The sequence below is a fragment of the Suillus subalutaceus genome, assembly GCF_016647625.1.
Source record: "Suillus subalutaceus strain FC151 chromosome Unknown DFJ58scaffold_17, whole genome shotgun sequence".
Classification (NCBI taxonomy): domain Eukaryota; kingdom Fungi; phylum Basidiomycota; class Agaricomycetes; order Boletales; family Suillaceae; genus Suillus; species Suillus subalutaceus.
The window spans coordinates 321,337-341,192 of record NW_024540266.1 but is presented as its reverse complement, the minus strand read 5'-3'; the positions used below and the strand labels follow the sequence as shown (position 1 = coordinate 341,192).

Here is a 19,856-nt window from a genome sequence, read left to right as displayed (position 1 = left end):
GGAGTTCTAGGCGGCAATTTGATAGATACATACATAAAATAAAAAAACGCTCGCTTTCAAGTTCACACACAACTACTTGCAGCTTACTCTACCACTTGGCCTGGTCATTTTCGTTAATACAATCTCTTCCTGCTAAAATGCCCGCCCCAAAATCCAAATCGTCGGCCAGCAACGGTACTGCGAAAATTCACAGTGCCAAAGTGACGCCTGACTCCACGGTTCCCTCGTCACCCGCTCCTTCCAAAATCGATCTCGGTGGGCCTGCGGCCACAGGCTCCGGAAAGCCAGATAAGGCTGCACATGATGCAGAGCAAGAGAGAATCAGAACTGAAATTGACGGTTTGCAGACTAAACTTGTACGCGCTTTACTCGACTTCCTACTCGGTGCGAGGCTCACAACTCCATGCCTAGACTGCCGTCCGGGAAAAAATATCTTCGGCAAACCAGCCTAGTACTGGAAATGATAAACGGGCAGCTCTTAAGGCTGAACTGGATAGCATACGCAGTCAACAGTCATCCAATAAATTAAACCGAGGCAAGACACATGAGCAGCTCAAAGCGATTCAAGAGGGTATTCAAAAAAAGGTTCGCCTACTGTCAACCCGCATTCACCATTTCCTGATGAAACGTGTCATTCAGATAAAGGATCTGCAGGCTGCTCGTGGCAAGACACCTTACAAAACCGCAGCAGATGTCGACGCTCATATTAGGTATGCCTACTCCCTTGACAGCACACTGCCTTCTACTAATGCTTCTCATCTCTCAGCCACTTGGAAAAGCAAGTAGAGTCTGGTAGCATGAAAGTTGTGGATGAAAAGCGTGCCCTTCAGGAAATTAGCCAGGCTCGACGGACGCGTAGAATGGTCGAAAAGTTCCAGGCAGACCAAGAGTCAATTGAAGCCGACCGCCAAGAAGCCGACCGACTGAAGAAGCTACTTGATGACCCGGAGTCCAAGGAAATCTCTGAGCGTTATGACACCATCAAAGCTGAACTGGACGGACTCAAAAAGGAATCAGACGAGGCGTACGCAGGCCGAACCAAGCTTTTTGAGGAGCGAGACGGTGTTCAGGCACAACTAACCGCTCTCTTCAATGAGAAGCGTGAGGCAGCATATCGTTTCCGGGAGGCGAACGACCGGTATTGGACCAAGGTGAACGAGGACCGCGCTCGACGTCTTGAGAAAGCTCGTGCTCAACGCGACGCAGAAGAAGCACAGAGGAAGTTGGCAATCGCCGACGGTCTGCGTGAAGAAGCGTCAATGCCTGCATTCCAAACGCAGATTGAAGACTGCCAGACTCTCATTGACGCACTCTCTGGGAAGTCCTCCGGCAATGTAGTGTTGTCATCCTCATCAGTACCAGTCAAATCGGATGTTTCCGGTGTTCCGCAGTTGGAGATTCGACAGGTGGATGCAGTTGGGGAGGCCATGGTGGCACTGAAAAAGAAAGAGGAAGAATCGTATTTTGTTGGAAAAGGAAAGAAAGGGAAGAAAACCTCCAAAGCCGCCTCTCCAGCTGATACCAGCGCCATCCATCTACCCTACGGCCAATTATCCGCTCTGCTTTCGCTATCTATACCGCCTCCGACGGGTCAGGCTGATGTTCCTCGCGTTATTGAGGACCTGAAGACGAAGAAAGCTTGGTTTGAGGCTAACCAAGCTCGTCAAACAGCGGAAAACATAGCTAAAGCCGAGGCGGAGATCCGACGTCTGACAGATGGTGCCAAGCCTAATGGCAAGCGGAAAGTGACCGTATCTCCACCTAATGGCGGTAGTGAGCCTCCAGAACCTGCTCCCACTCCTTCGGGCAGTGCACCTCCACGGATTGATGATGAGGTTGAGGAGAAATTTGAGGAGAAGCTTGTGGAGGACATTGAAGAGAACTAGGTACAGGCTAAATGGGAACATCTTTTATACCTCACACTTATACTACCAAATCTGCCTCTACTTATATCTGCAAATTATGTCCGGAGCGGGAAGGAATCAGTATTATTCGACAGAATGAAGACCTATACAATAATGAGTACGAGAAGCAGGGGAAGAGACTGAGCAAAAGTGGCAATACAAATAGGACACTGACAAGGTATGAATAAATGACGGAACGGAACATATACAATCACTGGAGATACTATCTTTGACCGAGTGGTATAATTTTCAATCGAGCTTCCAGGACTAAGGCCCAGCCTCCGTCTTGACGGGCTCAGTCTCGCGATCTTGCTCGCCATTAGTACCTGAAGAGGTATTCATGCCCAAATCTTGCGTCGCAAATGACGCAACATCGAACGTATTCCCGGGCGCATAGTCAGAGAACGAAAGGCCTGACTGGTGGACGGGAGGGATAGAATCATCCGGCTGAACTGAAGTATCCATATAATTCAAACCTCCATATGCGTCTGCATTAAATCCGGAAGATGATGCGTCCAGCGCGCCGGTCGGGAATGGGTCCTGCTGCAAAGCTGCGAGCATGCTTGAGGTGGTCGGGGTATGGTTCATCACGTGTTGAGCGGAACGCGTTTCCATGGTGTTAAAACTTTCCTGGCCGGCCATGGGAGATAATGAAAAGAACTGTTGCTGCATGACTGGTTCGACGGATGCAGCCACGGAGTTGGTGGAAAGCGCCACGCTACGTAGAACATTGACTGCAATCCAATCACTGCGTGTAACGTTAGCGACGTCCCATGAAAGGAAAATAGATCGACTTACTCTAAGAACAGCTTCATGATCTGGAAGGCTCCAAAGGCTGGGTCGCTGCGAATGGTCTAGTGACTATTGGTGAATTGAAGACGAGCGATCATCGGAGCTCTTACCAAATCTCTCATAACCTGACTGGTCACATAGCCCCAGCGAATCAAGACACTTCGGGAACTCAAGGTGCCTCGATCGTCGCTAGTTCCTATCCGCTGTCCCATGAGTCTCTCGCAACATTTGTCAGCCCAGGCCATAACCTCCCTAACTGGTTCAGGAGTCTTTGACAAGCTGTCCATCATGCCTACGAAATCGACTTCTAGAAGCTGAACGAGCTCCTCGTGACGACAATTGCAAACAAGAGCAGACTGATTGCGAACAGATTCAAAGTCCACTTTCTGCCAGGAACGGCGCATCTCGGAAAGCTGCTTCTGGTTCGTCAACACGGTATTGAGGGCCTGGGTAACTTGGTATATATCCAAGAAGCGCACTGCAGTAATATGAGCCAAACCAGTAAACGTGTCACAAAAATCACATACAAACAAGATGGCCGAACCGCGCTCCAAGCTCGACCTTGGGCTCAACAAAAGTATTGCCATATCCGTCCAGCGCAACGAGCAGGATCTTCTCCATTTTACTTGCCAACGTCCTAAGACTAGTCATAGCAGTGGGAGCGATTGGGGAAAGCATCTGAGACCTTAAAAATTCAAGTATTTCCTGAGCGAAAAGTCAATGAGACTTTCCCGACGAGGGTAACATGCTGGACGTACATCATATAGAATTGCGTCGGCTTTGGCCATTAGACCAGCGATAGCCGGAGCATGCACTACTTCTCGATGATTCCCACTCAAGCTAGACCAGAAACTTCGAAGGTGCATCTCGAATTGGTCAAACCTGAAGGCACGAGCGCTCTCGAGGACAGCATCGAGATGGTCTTGGAACCATCCCCACACTTCACGAGCGGCGATGCTCTGCGGAGATGCAGAGTTAGATCCTATCGCCTCTTCGATGGATGGGAAATGCGGCATATGACGGACTGAGATATGCTGCTGCGACGGTACGAAAGATGCACCAGTGCCAGGTCCAAGCGACATGGTAGATTGTGCGGTGAGGTTTGCATCTGACTGGCTGACATGTCGACGGATAGAAGCATGGCTGGGATACGTGTTGCTTCTGGCAACAGCTTGTGCCTGAGAGAGCAGGCTATTAGCAGTAGGTGTTTTGTCACTGATGTCTCCATAAGTGAGACCAGCGGCCTTGAGGTCTCCAGAAAGGGTCAATGAGTTCCTCTTCGATGCACTGGACCCCTCGGAATCTTCGTCGTCATCTTCGTCGGACCGATCTTCGCCCTTATTTGGATTGTCGGAAGATTCTTGCGCTGCACGAGCGGCATTGATGGACTGCTGGCCAGCACTATTGTTTGATTTTCGGATGTAATCCTGAAGCCATTCGGCTTCAGCCGAAGTAGCGGGACGAATGCCGCAATCTGCCAAACGTGGCGTCAATCAGAATTCTTCCGATCGCCATCAGATGTGGCACTGTACGCACAATGATATTTGCTATTTCCGCGAACACCTAGGCGCCGGGTCTTGATAGTAGGAAAACACAAACGAATAGCCTTTCCCAGTGTAGCCGTATTAATGTGAGGAATTCCGTACTGATCGCACACCCGTCTGTACGAAAAGTATAGACCCTGGCGGGGTACATTCCCATCAGGATAAGGCGCGTAATTTGCTGTCAACCTTTGTGCGCAGTAAAATGATGAGAAGATTGGTATTTGATAAAAAAGGACAGCATGAGCTCACCAAGCTTGAACAAAAATTTGTTTAGCTCGATCAGATGCACTGGTTGTTGTTGCGACGCGGACATTGGCAGCGAGCTTTTCCAATTGATGATCTGGACCCAAAGACATCCTGCCAAAAGCGCCGGCCGTGTGGATGGTTTCTTGATTAGAGGGCAAGGTAGAACCATGCCCATACATGCTAGGATAGTCTGAGGGATTTCCAAGGAACATGGAAATGTCGTCTGTTTCACTCGATGAAGAATGAACACTTTCGGTATCACGAGGGTACGGAGAAGCAGCAGCACGGGCCCTGAGATGAGTTTGACGGATATGGCCTTTAAGCGCAGGATTAGTAATATTAGTGTTTGGAGGAGATTGACCAGGGGGAGTCATGTCGGAGGGAGGAAGTGAGAAAGAGGTGTGGCGGGACTGATCGGCACTCATATAAGAGAGCCGGTAGTGATCGTCCAATGAGGTAGGTAAACCTGATGACATTCTTGACATACCGCCTTGAGAAGAATGAGGACGAGAATTAGGCGAATGAGTAGAGGACGAAGAGACAGAATTTGATCTTGAATGTGGGTGATTGAGTGGTAGAAAGTCGAAAGGGATACTTGAAGACATAGTCTGCAAGTTTACAGCAGCCATAGAGATATATGAGAGTTGGTGATGAAAGGGAATAAATGAAGGTGAATGCCGATGTAGTGATCAAGGCAGATATTGGCGGTCCAGCCGACGATTGTGAATGAACGACAAGAGATTGGGTTTTGTGAGACAGAAGCCGCCGCTGACTGGCAGATGGGTAAGGCAAAAAAGAAAAGATTTTGAGACTTCTGAGAGATGAGAATCTGCTTGAATCTAAAACGAAAGAGCAGACTCAAAAGGACTCTAGTCTTGAGCTAGGCCAATATGAATGATAGAGAGCAAAGCAAGCAAAAAAGATAAGTTTTGCCTCCTCGAAAGACGCAGCAGTAATAGGTTTGCAGGAACGCTGACGAGATCTTCTAGGAACTACTACAGAAATGTGGTCGGTGGTCAAGGCAACAACGCCGTTTTAGAACGGGTTAAGAATCAACAAACTGAATTGTTTTGATCAAGTAAACACAAATAATAATCCATCTCCTCTACACCGCCGCCGCGCCGCGCATTTCCCACACCGCCACCAGAAAATAATAATAATAATACTTTCATTATATCAAAACTGATGCATCAATCATACGGGCACTCCGGCCTCAATCCTTTTAAATATTTTCACCTCCCATATACATATACTTCCTGAACTGCTTTCGGAGCTTTTTCTCCCGCGGCTTCCCCAGCTTGCAGGCTAGATCTAGCCAAGACGGAATCGTAAGATCACCTAGTCCATACGGCGCAAGCTCCGATTTCGTTATCCCTGCTTCGCGGAGCGACTTGGGCAAGTTTCTCAGCGGAACGGGTCCATCCGCCATGTACAGCTTTGAAATCGGGAACGTCAAGTATTCCAGCTTGAACTTTGGTTCATCTTTCTCGCCATATCCCTCAAGTTGAGGTATATAATACTGAATTCCATATTAACTTCAAATGAAAAGAAAAATATTTTGTCGTACCTGCGCATATCCCAGAGGTGTCCACAACGTATTTTGCCGTGACGGAGCGTGGCTGTCAGAACGCCAGGGACGAAGCTTGCACCTCCACGAGTCCCGATATCCCGCATCCATGCATTGGTATTTATCATTCCCATCGTTACCATGACGATACGGTAAATGCTTCCATCGGGAGGCTCGATCCTTCTTTGTCATCAGGAGATATCCGTCCTCACCGACGGCACCCACAGTCGTCGATTCCAGTCCCGAGATGTTATAGCTGAACACTCTGAAGCTGGGCAAATAAGGATTGGGCACCAACGACGGGCTGACGTTGACTACTGCATAGTCGTCATAATTCAAATGCTTTGATTTCTTCACAAGCGCTTCAAAGTCGGCCATCAATGCTTCAAAGATTGTGCCCTCGAAACTATGGGACGGCATCCTGTCTTCTTCAAGGCTGACATTGAGATCAGCGGCCTCGACAAAGTAGAACTATAACCGAGTCTCGATTAAAGTTAATGGCACAAAGGGAGCCACTCACATGATCGACGTTCAAGTGCTAGACAAGCACTGTCAACCTCTTGCTCGGCAACTTACTTCTAAACATTACTCACACCAAATAAACTGCCCAAAATAACATCTTGATATCTCAGGCTCAGCTCCGCGTATCGGTAGTACTAAATCATGGGTCAGCCACTTATTCATGTGCAGCCCACTGGAATACTTACACACTCGGGATGGTAATGGTAGTCAGACGGGGGAATATGTCCTGAAAATTCGGCATCAAGACGGGCATAATGTTTACAATCAAGACATACCAGTAACCCACACCTGTCAAATCAACGCCGTGTTATTTTATTATCTAGAAGATATGATGCCTCATACCTGCATCTGCCGAGCCCGAAACATTTCAAGCTGCCCTTCCAGCCAGTCAAATTGTAAATTACCGGGGTCACTGGCATCACCGACTGGACACCCTCTCACAGCTGTCAATTCTACATGTCAAAGAGCATATTAGGCGGGATCAAGGACCTGACCTTTGTTATCACGATAGAAATACATTGTGCTCAGACTAATCGCCGCAAGTGCATCGGGTATCACTTCTATTGCATAATATGCGCCTTTTCGGAAAGAGGTCTTGGAGGCTGATGGAATAAATACATCCCATATGCTGTCCGATAGATCTCAGCGAACGAAAACGGGACTTCGAAGAGTACGAACGACGCAAACTCATCCGTTATTTTATTCGGACCTTAACCGATGTCAGTCGAGAGTCGAAACCGTCAACACCAGTGGCGCTCACCTGGAGATAAAGTATTCTGTAGTAGTGGATGTTAGAAAGACAAAGGCATCGTTGAGATAGAAACCACTCGCGTGTGCTGCCAAGGCCAACGACGACTCTGAGATATTTACCACAAAAGACTCGGATACAAGCACTTACGCCAAACATCATTATTTCCTATTCACAGAAAGGTGAAGGACGGGAAGGACGGCAGCATCGATGAATATGAATTCTCGGAGCTACGACGCAAAGAACTCACCCAAACTTGGCACTACTGGTATTCCCTTCCTGAGGAATACATCTTCCATTTTTTTCGCAACGGCGCGATTGACAGCGAATATCTCGTCAAGTGGTCGAGGGATCTCGTGATCTTCGTCATGTCTGGATGATCTATCGTCAAATGGTGCTCCGGATGACTGCAGGGACTCTACCTAGCATTATCACCGGTCCCTACGATACCTCAAGTTAAAAGGAAGCTTCAAACGATGAACGCGCGCACATATAACAAAGTCTATCTCAGAGCTCCAATGCTCCTCTAGATGCTCGAACGTGAAATTCGTTAATGTCCAAGGCGAGTCGCAGATGCTGCAGAAATATGTTCGAGTTAGGATATGTCACGAAAGGAAGAACTTTGACTAACCCGAAGGGTGTCCCATAATATCCTGCCTGCTGATCCTTGCCTGACTCCTTTCGATGGCATTGAGACGACTGAGAAGTCCCCTCTACATAGTATGGGTCGGGATGAATATCGGTGATGTGCAGGAAACGTCCATGAAGTTTTCGATCGGGTCTATTCGGAGCTGCATTCAAGACAACTTGAGGTGGCGCAGCCAGGACCTGCCCACACAAAAGGCCTGCTAGCCATGGAATACATTTCTTCATGTTTTAGGAAACCAGGAATCACTCAATCGTGAGGCTTTAAGAAATGCGAGGCATGTGGTAGTTCTCGGATTAATGTTGAACGATTGACACGTTGATTGCACGTTGACTTGAGTTAGACATGAATTAGATGTGAATTAACGGATCAATTATTTGATGCATGGTGTGACATTCACACTAGTACTCGAGGGTTCAGCATGGCTCAACAATAACACAACGATCTGTACTATGCCACGTGGGTGCCATCAAACGCTTGAGCCTTGAATTGGCCTTGAAGTTGGTCTGGTGAAGATTGCTAGCTAATCCCCACAGCCTGCGCTCCTGCGAGGCTTAGTGAGACCAATTAGTGGCAGTGTGACTGAGTTCAAAAGCACTGATGACTGTGCCACCAAACCAACTGTGACCCACCGTGACAATCATCAGAGTAAGACTAGTGTCCACTGGCAGGAACTTGCAGTGTTAACATCAAAAAGCGATATGTCTATAACAATAATCTATCTATCTATCAAAATACAATGGCGAAAGCCTAATGTCTACAGTAATGCTAAATTTGTGTTCCAAAGAATGTTGCGTAGTGCGATAATACTATATGGCGTGTATTTACACCAAATGATGGCGGCAATGAATTAATGAATACCCATACCCAACGGGATCTACGTGGGTGAGGTGAGTTAAACTTTTATTACCGAAGCAGTACGGGTCATATCCACGGTCACGGGCGAGGGGGTGTTGGGCCTGTGCCAGGCGAGCAATCTCCTTGCGTTGTCTTCTATGTTTAGAATACTGCGGATGGACTGCTCTGCCAGATGACAAATCTTCATGACAAATTCAGCGGGCGGACGACGATGCGAGAGGAAACACACATACCCTGCTATATCCTCCAGATTTTAGTGTTTGACGAGATCTTGAGATTGCATTATGGATCGAGTCATATGCGTGTCGACGGCTGTGTCGGTGTTAGCGCTGCTGTGGCTGATATCACATGTGGAAATGCATACAGGACTCGCTCTAGTTCGCTCGGAAAACGAGGGGGGATGAAAAGATCCTCTTCAGATAAATAACGGTCAAACGCATGATACGAAGCACAGTGAGCGACAAGGGATTCGTCAAATGAAGGGCGACTGATATCCCAGTCTAACCAGTCCTCGCTGGGAAAATCAAAAGGTGGAATTTGTGACGATGCAACGCCACGTACCTGAGCTTGGAGTGTGCCATTGCTTCTGTGCTATTTGGGGCAAGAAAGTTATCCATGGTGGTAATCTCTGAACGGGGATCAGGCTGGTGAACAACGAGCAAGGATTCGGACGGGATAGATGCAAAGACGATTCCTAGAGGACCCTCGAGTCTACGTAGCACCGACCTATCTGATGGTAGTGAGGTGCACCGCGACTCTGAACGTTAAACTTTACTTATAGGGGTTAAACTGCCTCGGGATGACACCATAATTTTTTACCCGTCTGAAACAATTAATTATTATGTAACCTTGATATCGCATGATTTGTTTATCATTATCGTACACTGCATGAATCGCTTGTGCACTGCAGTACGTAGGCCTTCTTCCGCATCAAAAATATTAGTTCCAATGTTCTCCTAGCAGCTGTTCGATCTGCGTTCTGGTTTCCTGCGATTTTTCTCCTTCGAAGAGTTTACTTTTGAGATAATAAAATTCTATACGAAATAAGACTCCGCGACAGAGATAGGTATACGCTTCGGTTCCGAAGACTACGCGATATCAAAATTCAAACCTTGGGGCCGAGCCGTAGCCGACCATGATGCGGACCCTCCCGGATTTCATTCACTCCTTTACCGTCGTAACCGCTTCGAAGTCTTACTGAAGCTATTCTTTGGAAGTGTCTAGCATGAATACCGAATCACCGGTTGCGCCTCCACTTTTTGTCCCTCCCGATGCAATATCCTCGCATTGCGTTGCATTCCTCAAGAAAGTCAACGAGAAATACGGACTTGCGCTAGATTCATACTTTGACCTCTACCAATGGTCTACTGATCGCATCGATTTATTCTGGGAGACCGTGTGGGATGACGTCGCTATTGTCGGTTACAAAGGGCAAGATGTCGTCGATAATAATACTCTCCCAGCGGTAAACCCACCATGGTTCAGCGAAGCGAGGATTAATTGGGCTGAGAATATGCTGACATGTCGTTCGGCAGATAAATTCGCGCTCATACAAGCAAGTATGTTGATACATCATTCGTTGATTTACGCGATAATCATGACTGATTAATGATTAGCTGAGCCCACCTCCGAGTGCCCGAATCCCCCTCATCAGCGCGTCACATATGCTGAACTTTACGTGTTGGTTGCTGACCTGGTTTCAGCCTTGCTGATGCTCGGTCTGAAGCCCGGGGATCGAGTGGCTTCGTACTCATCGAATTGTATTGTACGTCACTGCCGGCTAAGAGGACACTGCCCACTCTTAACTTTATGCCCTCTATCAGGAGAATGTCATCGCTTGTCTCGCTGCCACTGCCATAGGTAGATCGTTTCTACCCCTGTTGCTTTTTGCTAACCTCCGTAGGGTGCATCTGGGTCAGTGCAGCAGCAGACTTCGGGACCCAGGGAGTATTAGAGCGGTGCGGGAATTTATTGAAATGCTGTCGCACACTCACTTGCTAATTTGTAGATTTGAGCAAATACAACCTCGAGTGATTTTTGCGGTCGATGCCGTCGTGTAGGTCGCTCTCCTGGCAAAGTCGGGTTTTTTGTTGTTTAAGTCATGCAGGTACAACGGAAAAGTTCATCCTCATTTACCAAAGCTGCAATCTCTTCTTTCTGGACTCTCCGAGCGATGTTCGCTGAACCCAGTCGTGATCGTCATTCAGTCAGCAAGGAATGTGTCCGGATGGAACACCGACTGGGTCTCGTGGGACACGTTCATTTCGAAGGGCAAGTCCAGCTCTTTAGGCCGTACTTCCGAAGGACAAATTGAGTGGTGTCGTCAAAGTTTTGATTGGCCATTGTGGATACTTTTTAGTTCGGGCACAACAGGTGTGTAGCCTTACACACGTGTACTCTAAAGCCGAACTCGGTTGATCCCTGCAGGTTGCCCAAAGTATGTTGCTATCATCAGCAAACTGTTAGATCATACTGAGTTTAACCTCGTAGACCAATTGTGCACCGGGCTGGCGGCATGTTGTTACAAGCAAAGAAAGAATTCGTAATTTGTGCAGACCTGCGCCCTGAAGACGTCTTTTTTTATTACACCACAACGTAAGTCGTTCGTTTCATTCCTAGATCGACTGTATTAAATAGTTGTACTGCAGAGGATGGATGATGTGGAATTTCTTAGTGAGTGGTCTCAGCGTCGGATGTACGCTAGTGCTCTACGATGGAAGTCCTCTGAGGGAGCCCTCTTATCTGTGGCATCTCGTGGATGAACTACAAATATCAATTTTCGGAACGAGTGCGAAATATTTGGATCAATTATCGGTAAGTGGTTACCCTAACTATGATAGTCATTGAGTACCAATACTTGAACGACAATAGCGGATAGGCTACAAGCCTCGTGATCATCACAACCTGACTTGCTTGAGGCATATTTACTCGACTGGTTCACCATTAGCCCATGCGCTCTTCGACTACGTTTATGAATGTATCCACCCCAACGTGCTTCTCGCATCCATAACAGGTATGATCTACTGAGCTGTTTTTGTTATGCGCCCTGGACTGCTCTTCCAGGAGGCACGGACATCTGCTCACTCTTTGGCGGGATGTGTTCTGCACTCCCGGTACATCGTGGGGAAATCCAATGTCGTATGCTGGGAATGGCAATCGAAACCTTCACTCAAGACGGGCATAACTGTCAAGCTGGCGAGGCTGGCGAGTTGGTATGCGTTAGACCATTTCCATGTATGCCCATTGGATTTTGGCCCCTGCCTGGTTTCGGGACGGATGAGAATGTCCAAGCTGCAGCAGAGAGGTTTCGTCTATCCTATTTTGCTGAATACAAGAACATGTGGTGTACACACCCCGGATCCTGAGATTGCGCCCCCTTTACTAACTTGATTTGGAACAGATCACGGGGACCACGTGCTGATCACACCTTCTCAGCATGGAAATGGAGGTGGACTCATTATGCTAGGAAGAAGCGATGGCGTTCTGTGGGTATGCTACTTTCACACTCCTCTCTAGTTCTGATCATTTTGTAGAAATCCTGGAGGGATCCGATTCGGATCGTCTGAAATATATAACGTTCTTGAGACGTGCTTCTCGTTTTCTGAAGAACGGAGCGCGAACGACGCAAATATCGAGGATGCACTGGTTGTGGCACAATCCGTTGAAGGCGGCGCAGATGAGCGCGTGATCCTGTTCGTTAAACTTTGTGGCAAGCAGGCACTATCGATAGAAATGGAGCAGAAGATTAGATCCGAAATAAGATCACGACGGAGCCCACGCCATGTTCCTGCTCGAGTGTGTTCCATTTTTATCAGTCCCCCGGAACGTTGGCTAACTATCCGCGGGGGCTTGATAGATAATCCAAGTCGACGATATCCCATACACCTTGAACGGGAAGCGCGTAGAGATCCCAGTTAAAAAGGTATGCTCTTATAATTTGATGAAGGATTTGTGGTACTGAAAACTGACCAGATCATCAATGGAGCCCACATCTCGAGTGTGAATTCTGCTACACTGCGAAATCCTGAATGTCTCGCTCAGTTTGCAAGCATCGGAGAGATGCTCCGAAAAGAGATATCGATGGCTGTGAAACGTTGATCGCGTGACCCAAGTTCACACGATGCTTTGTACGTAGCTAGCGGAAAAAATCACTTGTGACTTTCCCCGGCATTTATATTATCATGTTCTTGCTCCTGCGAAAATTTAGGTCAAGCGTATCTACTATCTATTCCCCTTGAACTTCCTGTTTTGTCAATGAGATCTGCCTCGAGGCGTTTACGCGGATGTACCTCCGTACCTGTCTATCACGATGCTTAGAAGTCGAAAATTTTCAGCCGTTAAAAGAATATAGCTGGTTTGCCTAGTGCGTTTGAGCGGACGCACGACTCGTGTTTCCCCCGGATTCCTGATCATCGAGGTTCGCCACGCCTTAAACTGCACGGTACACGCCACGCCGTCACAAGTTAGATTTACGAGAATCAAACGCCCCTCCACCTCGTGTACGCATACTTTCCGTACTATATCATGAGGCCCGCACGTCCACTTCCCCTGAATTGCCAACATCAATCCACCCGCCAACCTCACCAGGATCATCAGCATCACTCTAGTATTCGGGAACGCCAGACGTCCCGTCGCAAGCGACTTCCTACACTCTCTATCTCTAGAATATTTACGGGAAAAGCGATGCCATCGAAATTCAACATCTTTCGGGCTTGTATTTACGGTTAGCATTCATATTCATGATTTCTGTTACGGCCTTGCTAACTGTGCGGCAGGCGTAGTCTTAATATGGACAGTTATCTGCCTGGCTATTGCAGCTCACTTCCAGAGTCTACTGGTCATCACAGATCTCAGTAAGTTTGCTCCATATTTCCGTAGTCAACTGCAACTTACGCGAATGTAGCTCGTTTCGTTCCTTTCACCATTTTCGTATGTAGTGCCAGCATGCTCATTCTCATCGTTTTGTGAGTTGATATAAAATTCGCACGACGCGTCGGCATTGACTAGGGCTGCAGACTGGGATGTAGCATGATTCGAACTAACAATCCGATCTCCACGAGAATCGAGCTCGGATGCCTCGGACTGCTTGGGACTTTTTGGCTTGGTACGCGAATCACGGCTTAATAATGGTTGCACGTTAATTGACCGGTCCAGCTTTGGGTGCCTTCCTAGCAAGTTCTGACTCGGAGAATGCCAATGTAGAATGTTATTCGTCCGATACACTGACTGATCCCGTCGATGTTCCTGGGTGTAAGTTACAAGAGCATGTCCGTTCATAGAGAAGTCTAACATTCGCCCCAAGTCTCCACAGAGACATACCAGGCTCAATATCGAGTTCTAGAGGCATTCTCACTTTTCAATGTTATTCTCAGTAAGTGGATCGAATCCATATCTTGGAGCATATCTCAAGCTCCCGCAGTATTGGCGTTCTTGTTCTTCTTGCTGGCGCTCGCAGTAAAACATTGTCTCCGCGTCAACCGCAATGTGTGGTATATTGCTGTCACCGAATACTCGTGGTTCGGAAAGAATATGTCCAAGTTACCAACACCCGTTAGTAGTCGGTCACGATCAAGAGGCGGGACCTACGATGAGAAGAAAGCCTCAGCACCCTGGGGGTATGAGACAAGACGCGGGGACTCACGTTACCCCGGATGGTCGGCTCAAGGGCATAATGCACCAGCACCCGCGCACACAACGGACAAGTATAAGAGGAATGCGTCACCCAGGCGGTGACCGCTGTATATGTTTCACATTTGGGCTTTAGAACATCATGATCTGCGTTTTCTTGGGAAATCTAATAAATACAGTTTGTACCACATACATACTTGCTAGATAGCATGGGGCTGCTAATATCACGAACTTTGTTATTGTGATCTTGAATGATTCTCAATCTTGGTATCCACAGGTTGGGTGCGGGACCCGGGTCGACGCCAGGACGTGGATTCTTGTGGGTCGGAAGGACGGGTTTGTGCGGAGTGCACTTTCGTCCTCAACAGTGATCACCCTTGGCGACTACCCTTTTACACTCTACGTTTTTGTCTGCGTGTCGTTGTCGTGCTTGAGCGCTTGAACGATGTCATGAGGTGCCTGAAGTTATGGGCTATAGATGGCCAAATATAGCATTCAATCTGTAATTGAGAAGGCGTCTTTCAGTGCTCCAACACTTATATGCATTGTTCAGTTACGTTCTGACTCCGTCCTTCTTTCCGCATTGTTTCAACACGACATACTTTATCGTCAAGGATTCACGCAACATACGACCTTATACCTGAAATCTGACAACGTCACGGTTTTGCAGTCATGACTGTTATGTTTGTGAATATGAGGCGCATCGGATATCGTATGTCGCCCGTTCAACCCTAATCGACTGATCAATCGATGTTATCCAGTATCTGCGTTTGTGCTCTCCGCGGTTGTCCTTGGATTCACGGCCAACTTTGCAAGACTATTCCTCCCGAATATTAATCGTATGTACTGCCGCATCTCTATCAGCTGTATGGACGCCTGAACCGTCTTCTTAGATGATTTCACCATCTTCGCTCTAATTCCACCATCAACCACCATCTTCGCCTTTCTGTGGATGTGAGTCGGGCGCACTACCGATCTGCCTTGCTTGGCTCATGCCTTTACAGTATGCAGTTCTCGCAACCAATAGTGGAGGTGACACTTCACTTCTTTATCAGTGTACTATGGCTAGGTGAGCTGGCAGTGCTACCCTTTACCCTTCTTCCTACATCTAACTAACTTGTCGGTTCGAATCGACAGCCATGGGTGCATGGTCCGCGTAAGTGCATAATTTCTGGATGCATGAACGGTTATGAACTGCACGCTCAAGGGATATCATCGGATATGTGCAATGCTACCCAATTCAAGGACAGCATCCTACAGTCAGAGGAAGTAGTAAGTGATCAATGCGTCATTTTTGCACGTATCAAAGCTCAACGCTCATATAACACTAGTCTCTGCGCAGTCATATTGCTATGAAATGAAGGTCATCGAAGCGCTATCGTGGACTCTATTCGTGTTATGTGTGCTCTACTTCCTTTGTTTATAGTGCATCTACTGAAGTCTTCCATTGCAGTTATATTCTTCTTCATTATCCTGATCACGCTCACATCGCGTGCAGTCGTTTATGGCCGGTACTATGCATGGCGAGAACATGTCTCGCAGCTAGGCTGGTTTGGAGAACTTCCAGGATACCCCACTGAAGCCATATACCCGCGAGCCCCGATGTATGGGTACGGTCAGCCATATCCAATGATGGGAGGATACCATGTACAACAATTGCCTGGTCACTCCGTCATGGTTCAGCCAGGTGTTAATGGTGGCCAACCTATTGTCACTCACATGCCGGCCTAGGTGCCTGCTTCCGTTAACATTGGAAATCGTACATACTACTATGTATGCGCGGATTCGACGTGTTGGAACGATAGGGCACAAGATTTTCAGATTGTACTTAGAAGACTTGGAACGCATCTGTACTTAACGATTTGCCAATATCGGCTGGTCCCGGAGCTATTACGTAGAACAATTGATGAGAATATGAATGATGAAATACTGGCCCCGTGTCCGAATCAGAAGGGTAATTCGGCCTCATGGCCTAGTGGTGGTCGAAAATACAAGGAGCATCTGGTCATCGATTCCCACCCGCCCCTTTTCCACTTCTTTCTGACTTCTATCGTCACGAAATGGCTTTGTTTACAGACCACCCGTTCAGGCATGTTCTCAAAGGTGCGTGCATAGGTATTCATGATATGTGGATGGTATACTCAGCGCCAATCCGCAGGAATTTTTGCTCTGGCGATGGGCCATATGATCATGAAATTTATGCCCCACTCGATTCGCAAGTATCGTTATATTTTGGGCGCTTAAAGCAGTATTTTAACGAATGATCGTTTACAGAGGTTATTCACCTGACTCAAACATCAGTAGCAATGTTGGCGATCGGAGCACTTATCATATTGTATGACAATAGCAGATTTATCTCCAGCAGCAGCTGACCTGAAGACAGGGTAGTGAAAAACCACCGAACCGGAGGGGAAAACAGGGCCTTTTCGCAAGGACAGGAGGAGTTAATCGTGATTGCGGCGTTTGGGGCATTCTGGCTCGGTGAGCCTGTCCCATTTAACATAAATGACATACTAATTCGGAGGTCTTTCGTCTTAGCCTTCCTCTTGGCTATGCGCGCGTGGAACCAGGGTAGTGTCAACATCGACCTGGCACACCCAAGTCACATGTTCCAGCCGAGCACCGGTGCTGCCCAAAGCAATGTTGTCGGTGCTGGCAGCAGAGGTGTTGATGCTAGGCCGCCTGCAGTGGCGTCTGAACGGATTCAAGGCGCAGCAAGCTATATGCGACAACAATACAAACCCCAAGCCGGATTCCGTAAACCATACCCATGCGACCCGAATGATGCTTATTGTGTTGTCGAGGAGTGGACCTTTTACTAAGGGTACACCAAGATATACGATCCTAGTATTTCTTGGTTTGTATGAATTGCTGATGGAACGGGGCGTCGTGGGCGTATTGAGGTTGTAACGCTAGTCTTCGAGTGTATATCTTGTTTTCTATGGCGTTGTTGTAGAAGTCTACTTTTGAGTCTACTCCAGGAGAGTATAAATCAGAATATAATGAGCTTGATGACTCGGCCTTTCTCGGTACTTAAAATGACTAGCTCCGACATTGCGGCATCGGCAGGGTTTGGACGTTACCACTAGATTAGCCTTACATTACATTGAGCGATTGTCCAGGTCTTCCACAAACCCATCCATCTTGTATTCTAGCAAACATGATAAGTCTGTTCTTCACAAAGCTGCGGTTCCAACTTATTTGATCTCATTCTAGACACACCTCAACAAAGCGCCGTATCGAGACAGATGTCATGAAACTGTAAAGACTACCTGCCTCAAGGCGACCCGCACCCTCACTGATGTAACGATTTACAATGCAGGCTCATGTCGGATTACGAGGTGACCCTCGTGAATGACAACATGCGCGAGTTCTACGTCCGCTTCTATGGTCCTGGAGAAAGTACGTTCCCTAATCACTCTTCCGTGCAAGTCGGATTAATCAGCACCAGCACCCTTCGCGGGTGGTATATGGAAGATTCACGTAGAGTTGCAAGCGGAGTATCCATACAAGTCGCCAAGCATAGGCTTTATGAACAAGATCTTTCATCCCAACATAGATGAGCTGTCAGTAGCCATCGCGATGCTTCCCGAAATAACGATTTATACGTATCCATTACAGGAGTGGTTCCGTATGCCTGGACGTTATTAATCAGACGTGGTCGCCAATGTTCGGTATGCGGGGCGGTTGATGCACATCCGGTTATGTCGCTAATCTGTCCCCTTTCATAGATATGATCAACATTTTTGAGGTGTTCTTGCCGCAACTGCTGCGGTATCCTAATCCTAATGATCCACTAAACGGGGAAGCTGCCGCGCTGATGATGCGACACCCGAAGGAATACGAGGCCAAGGTCAAGGGTAGGATTATTTCCTCCTTTCGTTACCCAGAATGTAACGTCCGTTCCTGCTCAGAGTACGTACAACGTTTCGCAACGAAGGATATTATGGACGCCGCAGAAGACGGCAATGAAGACGAAGCAGACGAGGAGATGAGCGACATCGGCAGCATCAGTGAGGATGAAGAGTAAGAATCCTGATACCTCTTCCGCTGGCTTGCCTTCCTCCCGCATTGTTTATCACTGGTTTTTGCACATCATTCATATCATTTCACATATCATATCCATTCTGTACTTCACCTAACCTTTCTCAACTCTGTGTTATATGCTATCATCATTCAACTCGTCTTTTTGCGGAGATACCCTCTTCGCTCGTCTTTTCGACATTTGATGACCTCTATTCCTCTCACCTCTGGATAATGGTTGGAAGGATCTCATCCCTTTCGCAGTGTTGTATAATTATGGATTATGCAGTGCCAACTCCACTGTGTGTCAAAATGTATTTTGCTTAGACAACCGCGGGACTGATAAGAGGCATTCGGTAACTCGGGAGTGCATTCGGCGCGCAAAAAGTTCAGGTCGGAGCGGGAGTCGTTGCAGCAGACGGTGGGAGTGCCGGCACGAGTTCATCGACTCTCTTCTGTATGTCTGCGGCGGCCTGCAAAACGTTCATTGAAGCAACGTGAGTTCAGGAGTGAAAGGACAAAGGATTGTTCGCACCTTCATGAGTGATTCTATTTGCGTTTTGACACTTTCCACGGTTGCGAGTTTAAGCTTGCTATGCTTCAGGAGCTCTTCCTTTTGGGCTGTGAGTTCTTTTCTTTTTTGATCGAGTCTGTCGTTGATGATGAGATGCGAAGATCTATAATGGTACTGAACGACGTGCCTCTGTCTTTCGACAAGTTCGAAGCTTAGGCGATTGAGCATAAGCTGATGAACATTCCGCAGCACGTCATCTGAGCGTGCTTCCGGGGGCGCCAGAGTTGTGAATTCTGGCAGTGAATATAAGGGTACGTCCTGGTAGATGGAACTGCACGAACGGTCAGCAGAGATTGCAGGGACTAAAAAAGAACAACAAACGCGAATTGCCGACACTTGTCGATCTCCCTCTCGAGATGACGCTTTTCATAGAGCAAATTCTGGAGGCCAAGATGTGTCTGGTCCATGTCATGGCGGGCCTCTGTGGTTGCTTGCTTGCACGCTCTTGTTGCAGCATTTGCGTTTCTATTGAGGGCTTTTAGACGAGCTACTAGAGCATTGGCACGAATTTGGATAGACGTTGGGTCTACGATGGTCAGGTCAGAGGAGACTAGCTCTTGAAATTGCTTTATGGCTTGGTCTTCTGTCATGGCGAAAGACTAAAGTAGAGAAGCACGTGGTTGATTCGTCAGGAGCGGTCCGAAAAGAGTCCGTGATATCATGAGAGTGAAGTAACGGTAAGCTGTGCGTTGAATCAGCTACTAGGACGATTACAGAGATTGCCATCATCCTCACGCTGACGAACGCATTGCGCCTCGAGCTCACGGTAATGTAAATATATATCTATTCATTCCATCACTACTA

General features: G+C 47.6%; 10 protein-coding genes across 10 annotated transcripts; 6 read left to right on the top strand and 4 right to left on the bottom strand.

Annotated features, from left to right (window-relative positions):
* Window positions 1–69: 69 nt before the first annotated feature.
* Window positions 70–2,029, top strand: DFJ58DRAFT_142668 (uncharacterized protein). The gene is made up of 4 exons (XM_041378857.1): window positions 70–356; window positions 412–585; window positions 640–710; window positions 767–2,029. The coding sequence occupies exons 1-4, from the start codon at window positions 138–140 to the stop codon at window positions 1,884–1,886; spliced, it is 1,584 nt and encodes a 527-aa protein (XP_041247811.1). The 5' UTR covers window positions 70–137; the 3' UTR covers window positions 1,887–2,029.
* DFJ58DRAFT_142564 (uncharacterized protein) lies at window positions 2,029–5,559 on the bottom strand. The gene is made up of 7 exons (XM_041378856.1): window positions 4,490–5,559; window positions 4,233–4,426; window positions 3,455–4,170; window positions 3,224–3,401; window positions 2,807–3,174; window positions 2,703–2,758; window positions 2,029–2,652 (listed from the first exon to the last, which is right to left on the bottom strand). The coding sequence occupies exons 1-7, from the start codon at window positions 5,113–5,115 to the stop codon at window positions 2,172–2,174; spliced, it is 2,619 nt and encodes an 872-aa protein (XP_041247810.1). The 5' UTR covers window positions 5,116–5,559; the 3' UTR covers window positions 2,029–2,171.
* Window positions 5,560–5,708: 149 nt separating this feature from the next.
* Window positions 5,709–8,196, bottom strand: DFJ58DRAFT_838385 (Metallo-dependent phosphatase-like protein; the record flags this gene model as incomplete). Its single annotated transcript, XM_041392452.1, has 14 exons — window positions 5,709–6,005; window positions 6,054–6,524; window positions 6,574–6,591; window positions 6,647–6,709; window positions 6,761–6,801; window positions 6,851–6,863; window positions 6,918–7,027; window positions 7,070–7,203; window positions 7,336–7,432; window positions 7,474–7,491; window positions 7,574–7,695; window positions 7,746–7,764; window positions 7,814–7,899; window positions 7,955–8,196. 14 exons carry the CDS (start codon window positions 8,194–8,196, stop codon window positions 5,709–5,711), a joined length of 1,731 nt encoding a protein of 576 aa, XP_041247809.1.
* Window positions 8,197–8,894: 698 nt separating this feature from the next.
* On the bottom strand, window positions 8,895–9,444 carry DFJ58DRAFT_615635 (uncharacterized protein; the record flags this gene model as incomplete). Its single annotated transcript, XM_041380966.1, has 4 exons — window positions 8,895–9,008; window positions 9,061–9,139; window positions 9,192–9,341; window positions 9,389–9,444. Coding segments are annotated over 4 exons (399 nt in total), but the record flags the coding sequence as incomplete, so codon positions are not given.
* Window positions 9,445–10,052: 608 nt separating this feature from the next.
* DFJ58DRAFT_714594 (acetoacetyl-CoA synthetase) lies at window positions 10,053–12,925 on the top strand (the record flags this gene model as incomplete). The annotated part of the gene is made up of 14 exons (XM_041384041.1): window positions 10,053–10,386; window positions 10,444–10,592; window positions 10,651–10,687; window positions 10,731–10,785; window positions 10,836–10,883; window positions 10,935–11,204; window positions 11,318–11,422; window positions 11,476–11,641; window positions 11,699–11,840; window positions 11,891–12,172; window positions 12,228–12,312; window positions 12,361–12,622; window positions 12,684–12,749; window positions 12,800–12,925. The coding sequence occupies 14 exons, from the start codon at window positions 10,053–10,055 to the stop codon at window positions 12,923–12,925; spliced, it is 2,127 nt and encodes a 708-aa protein (XP_041247807.1).
* Window positions 12,926–13,351: 426 nt separating this feature from the next.
* Window positions 13,352–14,560, top strand: DFJ58DRAFT_654623 (uncharacterized protein; the record flags this gene model as incomplete). The annotated part of the gene is made up of 7 exons (XM_041381806.1): window positions 13,352–13,550; window positions 13,603–13,680; window positions 13,731–13,791; window positions 13,843–13,931; window positions 13,982–14,077; window positions 14,130–14,198; window positions 14,247–14,560. The coding sequence occupies 7 exons, from the start codon at window positions 13,352–13,354 to the stop codon at window positions 14,558–14,560; spliced, it is 906 nt and encodes a 301-aa protein (XP_041247806.1).
* A 122-nt stretch (window positions 14,561–14,682) lies between these two features.
* DFJ58DRAFT_698782 (uncharacterized protein) lies at window positions 14,683–16,382 on the top strand. Its single transcript, XM_041383534.1, has 8 exons — window positions 14,683–15,167; window positions 15,217–15,294; window positions 15,349–15,409; window positions 15,460–15,524; window positions 15,593–15,611; window positions 15,663–15,727; window positions 15,787–15,855; window positions 15,909–16,382. Exons 1-8 carry the CDS (start codon window positions 15,128–15,130, stop codon window positions 16,184–16,186), a joined length of 675 nt encoding a protein of 224 aa, XP_041247805.1. The 5' UTR covers window positions 14,683–15,127; the 3' UTR covers window positions 16,187–16,382.
* A 133-nt stretch (window positions 16,383–16,515) lies between these two features.
* On the top strand, window positions 16,516–17,277 carry DFJ58DRAFT_654716 (uncharacterized protein; the record flags this gene model as incomplete). The annotated part of the gene is made up of 5 exons (XM_041381811.1): window positions 16,516–16,558; window positions 16,614–16,679; window positions 16,730–16,790; window positions 16,839–16,936; window positions 16,994–17,277. The coding sequence occupies 5 exons, from the start codon at window positions 16,516–16,518 to the stop codon at window positions 17,275–17,277; spliced, it is 552 nt and encodes a 183-aa protein (XP_041247804.1).
* Window positions 17,278–17,460: 183 nt separating this feature from the next.
* Window positions 17,461–18,857, top strand: DFJ58DRAFT_141972 (ubiquitin-conjugating enzyme/RWD-like protein). Its single transcript, XM_041378852.1, has 8 exons — window positions 17,461–17,622; window positions 17,688–17,716; window positions 17,778–17,857; window positions 17,907–18,021; window positions 18,077–18,129; window positions 18,187–18,315; window positions 18,370–18,481; window positions 18,743–18,857. Exons 2-8 carry the CDS (start codon window positions 17,709–17,711, stop codon window positions 18,750–18,752), a joined length of 507 nt encoding a protein of 168 aa, XP_041247803.1. The 5' UTR covers window positions 17,461–17,622; window positions 17,688–17,708; the 3' UTR covers window positions 18,753–18,857.
* Window positions 18,858–18,867: 10 nt separating this feature from the next.
* DFJ58DRAFT_714564 (Fms-interacting protein-domain-containing protein) lies at window positions 18,868–19,642 on the bottom strand (the record flags this gene model as incomplete). Its single annotated transcript, XM_041384038.1, has 4 exons — window positions 18,868–18,951; window positions 19,014–19,128; window positions 19,180–19,323; window positions 19,374–19,642. The coding sequence occupies 4 exons, from the start codon at window positions 19,640–19,642 to the stop codon at window positions 18,868–18,870; spliced, it is 612 nt and encodes a 203-aa protein (XP_041247802.1).
* Window positions 19,643–19,856: the final 214 nt, after the last annotated feature.